We start from the raw sequence: 11,662 nt of genomic DNA, 5'->3' as shown, positions 1-11,662 counted from the left end.
TGTCTTTTACGAGCGTGCATAAATTGCTCGCGCTTCTAGGCGACTGGAAGAAGCAGACCCAGTATAGTAGTGAACACACGTACACGCACAGTAAAACCTGTCAAGGCGACCGCTCGGATAAGGCGACCGCCTGTTAAAGAAGACCATGCACTGGAACTGGGACCAATGGATGCTATTTCCAGTCCATTGACCCTGGTTAAGGAGACCACCTGGTAACAGAGACCCGGTTTTGAAGGTCCCTTGAGCGGTCGTCTTAGACAGCTTTCACTGTATGTTCACTAGTAGAAAGAACTGTAAACTGTGAAATTATTGCCATGGTCTAATTTCTGCGAAATTCGCGACCGCGTGGAAATCGCGAAATTTAGACAGCGCGAAAAGGAGATCCATGAAAGGGTTAGCAAGAATGCCACAGGTTTAGCAAGAATACCATTCTGCAATCGCAAAATTAAAACCTCGCAAACCTGTCCGGATTCTGAAAACGCGAACTAAAAACGCCGCGAAAATGTCACGCTTTGCAGTAACATGGATATGCTGAAACCAACAAAGGTGGCAGGTACAAAATGTACAGTCCATTTCAAAACTATAGACGCGCAGGGTTTTTGAATTATTTCAAATTTGGCTGGAACTTTTTGAGAATAGTTTTCGGAATATTGCTCAGGACCGCTCCACAATTACTCTCATATAGTTTCTAAACGATTGGATAACAGACGCCCAATTTGGAAAAAATTATGCACGAAGTGATCACAGATTTTATGTGGTATAGATGCTGGCATAACGATTTTTGCCTAGGTACGCGTCTATAGTTTTGAAATGGACTGTAGTATACCTTTGAATAGGGCTTGAAAGTGATGACGTCAAAAACGGCCAGGGAGTAGTAAGTTGACATCAGATTTCTATTTTGGATCCACTAAGGTGTGACTTTGCTATTGCCTCAGTATGTGGGTGCATAGCAACCAACTCATGTCGTATGCAGCCTGGGGTGACTTTTACTTCGCCACCAGTTGTAACCCCGCCCCCAGTAGCCAAATCAGTCAGTTTCACTGGCTACATCACCTTGCTGTGAGTAAGACGGCTTGAAATGTGCTTGGATCCATACAAAAACTGGATCCAAGTGGATCCAGTTTTTTGATTTTTTGAAATTGTTGCTATGCTGTGACGTAGCACTTTCAAGCCCTATAGTGACCTAATGGCACCAGACCCAAGCCACTATCCGCGGCATAAGTGTACCCACCAACTGAACTAGCTGCCGTGCACACACACACACACCACACACACACACCACACAAACACACACACACACACACACTCACTCACTCACACACCTTTTTGACCATTTGACGCCCATCGCCCGAGGCGATGATAGCGATGCCACAGCAGAAGCCATCGCAACTTGTGCTGGGATTGCACCATTCAACAGCACACAGACATACACACACACACACACACACACACACACACACACCACGCACACACACACACACACACACGCACACACACACACACACACACACACACACACACACACACCTCAGACCTCAGACATGCCCATCGCGGAAGCGATGATAGCGAACAGCTATGTTTAGACATGGCAACTTGTGCTGGGATTACACTATTCAACAGCCTGCAAGGCTGATGAATTGACCGCCACTATTTTACACACCCACACACGCACACACACGCACACACACACACACGCACACACAGACACAAACGCATTGACCAGCTTACAGTGGGTATTGATGACCATAATTTCCGCTAATGCCCTCAGATCCCTCTTCTCGGCACGAAGTAATGGTCGGATATTCGTGAAGATGTACGGTGTCGTTCCTAGTGATCTGGGTAAAGACATTGCTACAGTGTTTTTTGAACGCTCCAAGAAATCGCAGTGTTCAATATTTTCCCAGCAGTGTGGAGCTAGCGGCTGGGTGTTGTTGGTGATGACGAAGCTCTTAGCAGTGGGTCTGGGTTAGCGTGTGCTGCAAGAACACCGAGAAACGAACGAGACAAACAAGTGCAGGCATTCTGGACGAGCAGACGAACGCCGCTATGTCGGGCGAGCAGAGCTCGCGCAGCCATCGTCCCCACAAGCTAGCATGTAGTAAACCAATACGTACTAGGCAACACGCATCATGCCACAACATACAGTCATGCACAGTAGATACCTCCCTACCTTGCCCGCCTTCGACGACTTCCGCCTCGCGCAACACTGATGATCATCACCTGCTCCCAGTTCTTCACGATTCTCTGCACTCTGTGCAGAGAACACTTCGCGGCTTGGGTCGTGTGAATCCAGCTTGCCAGCACCATTCCGCCATAGCATGCACCGACCGTAACTATTTTAGCTTCGTCAGATTTGTGTCTGCTGCGTGCCAGTGCTACAGTACAGACACAGAGACCACTAGCGACTATGAGTATGACTAGTAGTAACTAGTATGATTCTTACTCTTAGTATGAATGCTGTGCATGCTGCATACCTTACCATTGCATACCATGACGGCATTGGGTCGGCCTTGCACCTCCGGCTAGGCTCCGCCAGTTTCGGGCGGGGAATCTGCATCAGTCGACGTCACTGAGAGTCCGGTCCGTGACTGACGCATCGACGTCGTTGTAGGCCGCTGCGTGTATCACTGTATGATTGTGCTGGTAGATCCACAACTAATATTACTTCTCTTGGTATGAACCAGGGAGTCGTATTTTACGACTCCCTGGTATGAACTTGTAGACAGCATACGACTCCCTGGTTCCGCCGCTCAGGGACAGTCATATGGGTTTCATGACTTCCTGGTTTACAGTTACTACCAGGGAGTAGTAAAAATTAATACATACTCCCTGGTTACTACTGTCTTTACACCATGGGCCGGCAGGGCCGGTAGATCTACTCGGCGGTACGGGTACCGGGTAGATCTACGGCCGGTAGCTATCTTCAGGTTTGCACAGCCAAGCGCACGGCATGATGCCGGCAATGAAAAACAACCACGCATTGGGAGTCTACACACGGACAGTGACGGAACCGGTACAGGCTGCAGTATTCTTCAGCAAAGACCATGGCGACCCCTAGACCTAGTCTAGACCTTCGCTTCCGAACGAAAAATGAATTTTGGTTGACCCCGACTTGAACCTCGCGTGTAGCTAACAAAATTTATAATTACACTGTACTTTACTTTCCATTATGTGACGTGGATGTGGCAATATGGGTCAGTGCATGTAGATCTGCGTCCGAAGAAGGAAGCGGTATGTGTGCTATTGACAACGAGCAAGCACCCTCTGCCTGGTGGATGAGATCGGCTGGCGAGCGCATGATGCATGCATGGTGGGGCGTTTGCAAGTACCGGTAGTTCTTGAACCAACCGGAGGCTGAGTGGAGACGCTATTCCCTACCGTCTCCATTTCAGAAAAGGTAAGGGGTCGAATTTGTTTAGCACCAGACTTTCCACATCAGCTGATCTCAGCATAGCTTTACTGTGCAATGTAGCAGGAGTCTTATCATATGATATATGAAATAGGTACGAGTCCTGACCAGAGAAATCCGACCTCAAGTCACGAAAATAATGATGAATAGTACCAAGAGTACATAATGCTAATGCTAATCCATAATGCTCTGATGCTCGGATAGTCGTATACTACCAAGAGTACATAACCCCCCAGAGTGTGCAACGCCGATCCAGTTCTGCATAGGGTCTTGGTCGAGCGGAATCGGATTATTATTATTATTATTTATTAAATTTTTAATAGGGCATTCCCACAGGCCTAAGGCCGATTCCACACTACACCAAATCCTGCCTAAAAAGCCATTTTCAGGCACTTTTCAGGCAAGTTGCCATGGCGATCACTTTGAGAAACGCGCGAAAGTGAAAAGTGCTTGTTGTCTACAAAGCAACACCAGCACCCTCTTTCAAGGCAACTTTTTACCTTTTCAGGACACTTTTCTGACTTTTCTTCAGCCTTTCGATTTTTTTCCGAATGTGTTCCCTGTCGTATCTTTCAGTTGTGGGCTGTCAACAATGCCTAGGGTCATGTTTAGCCAGGAGCTTGAGGGCAAGCTGATCGAGCTTTGGAACGGACATTTGAGGCGACCTCCGGGCGGTACAGTTCGCAGGAGCTACGCCGGAGGAGATCGCCATCAAGCTGAATTTGTTTGCTGAACAGCTCCGGGAGGAGGCAATCTATACTGCGTCGATCGTCCATTCCAAAATCGACAACATGAAAACGAAGGCGAAAGGACTGTACGAGACATACATGTACGCAACGAAAACTGCCACCGGAATGCCTGTTGGCGAGGTTGACAAATATTCGACCTATGACCTGGAATCCGCCTACACAGCGCGCGCGCTAGCGTGGTCAAATTTCAAGATTGGGCACGCGAAAATGGGTGATATTCGAGGATTTGGACCAACAAAGAGCCTCTCCACTACCGCCGTTGCTACATCAAGCACAGGAAAGCCTCACAGTCTAACCTTCAAAGCAAAGTCCCGTGATCGACACTTGTAGGTGTGAATGCAGCTTCACTTTATAAGCCACTTTATGCCTTCAAGGCAAAGCCACTTTCGGCGTAGTGTGGAATCGGCCTAAGGCCTTCTTACGGGGTACCCTATATGTTTTTGTATAGATGAGCGGAAGTCTGATAGCGCGGATCTTCTGATGTCATGCGTACAATCCACACCAGCGCAAGGCCAGTCTCGAAGCAGGGCACCGTTGTTTTTGATCCGACAGTACCCGCGACTCCCCGGGTTCCCCGATGAGGTGTACGGTATAATGACGCAAAGATCCGATTACGCTCGACCAAGACCCTATGCAGAGCTGGATCAGGCGTTGCACACTCTGGGGGGGGGGTATGTACTCTTGATAGTACAAGTCATGTACAATCATGTACTGTAAAAGCAGAAATTTTCGGTCACGAAAGACAAAGCCTGAAACACGATCATAGAGGTCTGGCAATACTTTTCGCCTTCATCAAGGCCTCGTGCGTACGGCCGGCCGCTGGCTCAGGCCTGCGCACGCGGCCTTGATGAAGGCGAAAAGTCCTGCCAAACCTCTTTGATTGTATACCTGTGTGAAACTTATAGGCCAGCTCTTACCGGTAAATCCTCTCGGAAAAGTGCTCTCCGAACTTCAGAGGTGATTGAAAATTGGAGATTCCCCGCGGTTTGGGATCAGCGCATGCAAACTACTGCAAAAGCCAGGTGTTGATCATGGGTAGGGTCCGGCGGATTCTGCCGGCAGAAAATTGGCAGAATTCGGTACTTTTCTGGTAAGTTTCATGCATGTTTGGTATGTGGATAAAGAAATGGAGCAGAATTCGAATTGCCCGCCATAAGGTTTGTATGGTTCTGCCAATTTCACTGCTTTTCGAGCAGAATCCACCGGTCCCTAATGCAAACTACTGCAAAAGCCAGGTGTTGATCATGGGTGTACGACATTCCCTTTTCGCATATACAGTACACAGTGCGTAGGTATACTGCATTCGTGTCACTTAAGATCGTGGTCTCTTAGGTGTTTCACATGTGCAAAATATCTCCGAATTCTTCGAGACCCGTTCCTAAATTATCCCAGTTTCTTGCAGGAGAAATTTCTCCGAGAAACTAGAGAAAATAAGAACGCTCCCTTACATGTACACGCAGTAGAGTCACGTGCCCAAGAACGTTGTTTCCAAGGGTTTAGCCTGGGACGTTCTTATTTTTTCAGCAATCTGGCTGCGTTCTTATAGCACATTCTTGTGGAAAAGCCTCTTGTACGGGCAAGAACAAAGTAATACAGCTAGCGTGTGTTGAAGAAGAAAATGAGCGGAAACGTACTATGCTGTGAAACACGCATGAGGCATGATCAGGGCAAATGACAGCTGAAAAGAAAAGGAAAGAAAACAAACACACACACACACACACCCACACACAACAACAACAAGTGCCATACGCATGAATGTTAACGGCCAACGCCAAGGCCGACACCATCGCAAATTGCCAGCCCACCGAGACGACGACGTGAACCCCGGAGACGAAGGTCGACAGCCCGGAAAACAGCAAACTGATGGTGGATCCGCACCCAGGACATGACGTTGCTGTAGGACTTGTCCCACCTGGAGGCAAGGCGCATAGCAAGTCGCCGTTGATACGCATGGTACTCTGTGTGCAGTGCACCATCAGTTGAGCAGACCAGCGGGGTGAAGGATGCTCGCAGCTCCTCTGCGGCCGCCTTGTACTTTCTCTTCTTGGAAGAGGCAGCACTGTTGGATACGGCGTTCCAAGAGAGGTTCGAGCGGACGTAGCTGGGTGCGTCGGCATCCACGATGCGGTTGTCAAAGTACGCCACCCTGTCTCCTTCCCAAACTCCCCGGACCAGCCAATCTGCCTGCAGTGTGGGGCGGTTGTTGCCATCCTGCACAGGTACCATCACCGGCTCGACAGCCACACCTCCCCATGCAACGTCTGCCAGCCGGGCATCGAAGTCGCGGACATCGTTGTGCCCGCGCTTGATGAGCCCACCCTTCATGCAATCCAGACCATGCTGTAGAGAGAAAGCAGCTCCACAGCCATCGCAATGCGACGGGAGAGCGTTCGGCTCCTGGCCATAGCGAATGGCCAACTGATCGCGGAACTGGACCGCCGACATGTCATAACCTTCCTGCTTGAGAGGAAGCACGGTCAACCAGCCGGAAACGTTGCCATCAACGATGCGGTTGAGGGTCCGCTGTTGGCGACGCGGAAGCGCAGCTCGGAGGACTTTCCTACGTTCCGTCATCTGCAGGTCTCGAGCACGGCTGACCTCGCTGGTGACTTGACGGCACTGGCTGATGTGGTGAGCCATGTCGACCGGTGCACCGGTGCAAATGGCAGCCTGCAGAATCTCAGTGGCGCGCTTCGATGTGGCATGAGCATCAGGGGCTGACGTAACGGGATTGGCCAGGCCGAGACCTCCCACTTTGGCTGGAAGGGCCAACAGATCTTGCTCAACGTCAAGCACCTCACGACCTAGCAAGCTGGGGGCGAATACGTGCCGGATAGTGTCCCGCAGTGGAGTATACTCGGTCTCGTTGCCTTCCAGCACACGCTGGAGGTAGGTCCACTCGCACGAGAGGGATCTCGTAAACGCGGAGTGTGCTGACTGCGGGTACGCCTTTGCTGCCTTGGCAAGACAGTTGACACCATCGACCCAATCACTCACTCTGCTACGGACAAAGGAAGAGACTCCCTGTGGATCACCAATGTAGCTACCCCATTCTTAGGCTGTGTTTACATGAAGCGTTTCAACCCGGGTCAGATTTCAACCCGCCATGTGCACAAAATGAATGGCGCGTTTACATGACGCATTGCGCTTGACCCGAGTTGATTTCAACCCTCCCCTAAGGGGAGGGTTGAAATCAACCTGGGTCAAGAAAATCGTACAAACGTACTTCTGTGCGTATCTCGCGCCAGGTTTGAACGGCACTGCAGATGCAAATTTCGCGCGAACGGATTCACGTGACCATACAGGACTGTAGAAGTGGACTTTTGGCGGCATATCAGTATTTGACCCGGATCAACTGTCTTCATGTAAACGCTCACCTCTTTTGTCTATCGTACAGACTTTCAGCCCGGGTTGAAATTTCTCATGTAAACACAGCCTTAGAAACAACACCGCCGTTCTTAGTATTTCAGGCTGGACGTTCTTCAGCGCTAGACTCGACTGTAGGCCATAATGCTGTCCCCCGTGGATTGCAGAGTTTCAGCAGAATCCAGAAAATCCCGCGGAATATTGCAGAAAAGAGAGGAAAACTGCTTTCCTGGTGAATTTTTATGTATTTCACAACCAAACAAACCTGCTTAGAGAATTGCCGCAGAATTTCTGATTTTCTGCAACGGAATTCCCGGGGCCGGGGGTCAGCATATAGAACGGCAAGAACACAATATGCAGACATCAGGTTCTGTCCCCACAGGATACAGCGATATTGCCGAATATTGGTTATCATCCGCGTTTTCGTGTTCTTGGGCATGCAATTCCACTGTACTGTAGGTTTTATTCTTGATGCTATTGGCAATTCCAGTCTAATGTAAGGCATGCAGGTGGTATTCAATGCCTTCAATGCAGATCAAACCAGCATCACAAACAGAGCACAAGAGAAACTGAGGTGGAACAACTGTATTTCTCTTCGCAGATGGTAGTAGAGCGACAAGGTGGTGTACAATCGGTTTACTTGGCAAGAGCGGCCTCCTCCTCGCGAATGCGATCCTTCTTGAGCGTACCCATGAAGGCGCGCTTCTCGGCAGCGACCTGGAAGCGACCATGGCCGAACTTGGACGAGGTGTCGATGAACTTGAGGTTGATCTTCTCACGTGCGACACGGCTGGTCTGGGCGAGCAGGGTCTTACGCAGAGTAACCACACGCTTCTTGGGTCCCATGATGCAACCCTTGAGCATGAGGAAGTCCTGCTTCACCTCACCGTAGTGGGGGAATCCACCCTGCAAAAACAGAACAGATGTTTCGTTAGGAGTATGATAGACAAAGTTGGCCAGCGTGTAAGGCGTTCGAGTGGGAAGGAAATGAGACAAACAAAGTGTTCCACAGCAACAGCAGCAAAAACAACAACCACAAACTTGGATGCCACATTTTGAAAACTGGCCTCGTCTTGGGACATTGAAGGCACAGGACACCAATTACGAGCAGTATTTGCACGCAGACGTACCATTGGGGTAATGGACTTGTCAGTCAAGTCGAAGCCAGTGGCGGCGTTGTTCTTGACAACCTTGTTACCATCCTGGTGGTATCCAGCGCCGACACGGTAGACCTAGGGACAACAGAGATAAGAGAAAGAGAATAGCATGAACATTTAGTTGACTAGCCAAGCAACTAAGTGAGAGAACACACAATGTAGAATGGAACAGGCTGTCAGACAGGAATATGTCGGTCATGAGGATCCGACTGGTACGGATGATGTCATCACACAGCAGTACGTCCAAAAGAGTAGGATGCAATGGACAAGGCACACAGCAACAATTGGGGGGAAAGACTCAGAAGAGATCACTATAATACAAAAAAAGTATAAACCAGGCATCATCCAGAAACTGAATGAATGGTCACAATCCCTACCCACAAGACATTGAAGGGTCACGGATGATCTTACCTTCTTGTTGACCTCGGTACGGTGATGGTAACCCTTCTGACCAGCACGGGCAACGGAGTACTGGACACGGCTAGGATGCCATGCACCAATACAGGCCACTTTGCGAAGACCCTTGTGAGTCTTACGCGGTAGCTTCTTGCAGTGCCAACGGGAAGTGACACCTGTGCACAAGGAGACACGCGTAAACAACCAAGCATTAGCATACGAGGAAATCAAGAATGAACTTCGATCATCAAAACAACCAATGCAATAACATCGCATGCTGATTGTTTTGACATAAATTATGCTCATTAATCCACACCACACATATAACATACATATTGGATCTGCATGCCCACTCACTCAAGAAAGGTGGGCGCATGAAGAACTTACAGTGCCGACCGTGGGAATCAGATATCACAATGAAGGCAAGCAACAATCGTAAGGTGCTTAGTCACTCACCCTTGAATCCCTTTCCGCGAGTAACTCCGATGACGTCAATCATCTCGTCTTGGCCGAAGACCTTGTTGATCGGCACGGGCTTCTCAAGGCGCTCACGGGCATAGTCGACCTTGTCTGCGATCGAACCACCGTTGACCTGGATCTCCATAAGGTGAGCCTTCTTCTGAGAAATGGGCACCAACTTGATCTGCAAAATACAGAGACAAAGTGGGATCAGACATTGATAGCACAGAAGCCAAATAAATTTCACTAACCATAAAGATGCACATCTTTCCATCCAAAACAACATACACCAATACAAAATATAAGACGCAAAAGCAAATTAGACGTACCTGGGTGTGGGCGATCAGGCGGATGACCTTGCAGTACTTCTTCAGTTTGGCGAAGTCCTGCTCGATGGAGCTCTTGCCTTCATCGGAAGTCCAGCGCTGGCTGGCCTTGCAGAAAGCCTTTTGCTTGGACTTGCACCTTTACATTGCGAGGCAGTTGATAGCAGAGCGAGGGCAACGACGATGGGGCCACCCGCACGACATCATTAGACACATGCACGGGAAGAAACAGGCACAGCACGTCAGCAAACTCATCAGCCATGCTAAGACAACCAGCATGTTGAGCGGAGTTTGACTGTTGTTCCACACAATGGGAAAACAGAGACGTCAGATGCTGTGATTACAGTATCACAATCTACCAAACTCAAATGAAAAGACAATCACCCATATCAATAATACTGTGGGCGTTTCTGATGCACATGGAGGAGTATTCTGTAATCTGGGTGGGCATTTGGATCGTGAGTGGATAATGGCCTAAATCCGGAAATGCGAGTCAAACTGGGATAGCCAGCAACAGGTATGGTAGGTCTCTTTCGTTTCAATATTTTTTAATAAAAATAACACATCTTACCAGTTCTTGTAGAATCGGCGTCTGCATTCGTCACTGAGATGCTCAGCCCAGACGGTCTTGAAGGTACGCAGACCGCGCGGGGTGTCGATGTAACCGACAACACCGACAACGATCATCGGGGGAGTCTCGATGATGGTGACGGCCTCGACGACCTCCTTCTTGTGGTTGCCTGTGCAAATGTACGCACGCACGCATCAAAAACAAAAAAGACAAGTCTGTAAAGCCCATCGAAGCCAGACATTACAACATACAACGGAATCTGAAAGGGGAACACTACGGATCACACAATGACACATCGATTATCGCATTGGCAAATGAAGGAACTAGGAGCCAGGAGGCCAAAGAAAGGCAAGACAAAAAAGGACGATTGCAATGGGACAAATTTTACTTGATTTTGCAAAATACAAATTTGCAGCAGAGATGGATCCAAACCAAACGATAGGAACTTACGAGAACCAGGCTTGTCCACCTCACGGACGATGTGTGTCATACCAGCCTTGTATCCAGCGAAAGCTGTAAGATGGCATGGCTGGGCAGTGTCATCACGGGGGAAAGACTTGACCTTGCCACGATGGCGAACAGCACGCTTTCGCGGCAAGAAGCCGAGCGAACCGTGGCGAGGAGCCTCAAATTTACGGTGAGACTACATGGAAGAAACAACACATACATACCATCACCAAAAGTCAGCCTCAGTTTGCCTCCATTGGAAGATATCAGGGAGATCGTGGAGGAGCAAGAAACTCACCATCCTTGTTGTTTGGATGCCAAGAAGAAGAGAAACTTGACGTCACAAAGCGAAACCTTTATTTTCCCGACGGAGTATTTTTTCCGACGCCATCTTGAAAAACACATGCGCCATGCACATGTATGTGCATGCGCGCGGCCGCGGGCGCCGGGCTTACACGTACGTACGTACATGTCTTGTGCATGACGTCACTTTGCCTATTGACTTTTTTGTGTATTCTCGCGGTAATTTTTCCATCTTGACTTCGTGTGTGTTTTGCTTCAGACTTTTGTTTCTGGACCGTCTTCCAGGTCTTCAGTCAAGAGTGCATTATGGACTCTTGCTTCCGTGCATAGTACAGTGCCCACTACTAGTAGCAAGAGCAGAGGGGACTTTCACGACTCCCATTAATTTTGGTTTTGTTTCGTGCAAAGCGACGGATAATCAATGCTATCGATCGTATTCATGTGTGCAGCCGCACTGCAGGCTGTGCAGCGACAGCTCA

At 49.1% G+C, this 11,662-nt stretch overlaps 2 protein-coding genes across 2 annotated transcripts in view; both read right to left on the bottom strand.

Moving 5' to 3' along the window:
• The window catches only part of LOC135820578 (calaxin-like), a 10,784-nt gene extending 8,434 nt beyond the window's left edge, over positions 1-2,350 (bottom strand). The window contains exons 1-2 of the mRNA XM_065333643.1: positions 2,171-2,350; positions 1,729-1,976 (exon numbers count right to left, since the gene is read on the bottom strand). Coding sequence (XP_065189715.1) covers positions 1,729-1,849 — 121 coding nt within the window. The 5' untranslated portion in view covers positions 1,850-1,976; positions 2,171-2,350. The remainder of the gene's footprint in view (positions 1-1,728; positions 1,977-2,170) is intronic.
• A 5,744-nt stretch (positions 2,351-8,094) lies between these two features.
• Positions 8,095-11,286, bottom strand: LOC135821136 (large ribosomal subunit protein uL3-like). Its single transcript, XM_065334202.1, has 8 exons — positions 11,179-11,286; positions 10,884-11,076; positions 10,434-10,602; positions 9,866-10,001; positions 9,534-9,720; positions 9,093-9,253; positions 8,655-8,756; positions 8,095-8,430 (listed from the first exon to the last, which is right to left on the bottom strand). The coding sequence occupies exons 1-8, from the start codon at positions 11,179-11,181 to the stop codon at positions 8,161-8,163; spliced, it is 1,221 nt and encodes a 406-aa protein (XP_065190274.1). The 5' UTR covers positions 11,182-11,286; the 3' UTR covers positions 8,095-8,160.
• Positions 11,287-11,662: the final 376 nt, after the last annotated feature.

This window comes from Sycon ciliatum, chromosome 7 (genome assembly GCF_964019385.1).
Source record: "Sycon ciliatum chromosome 7, ocSycCili1.1, whole genome shotgun sequence".
NCBI lineage: Eukaryota > Metazoa > Porifera > Calcarea > Leucosolenida > Sycettidae > Sycon > Sycon ciliatum.
This window is presented reverse-complemented; position numbering and strand designations above follow the sequence as displayed.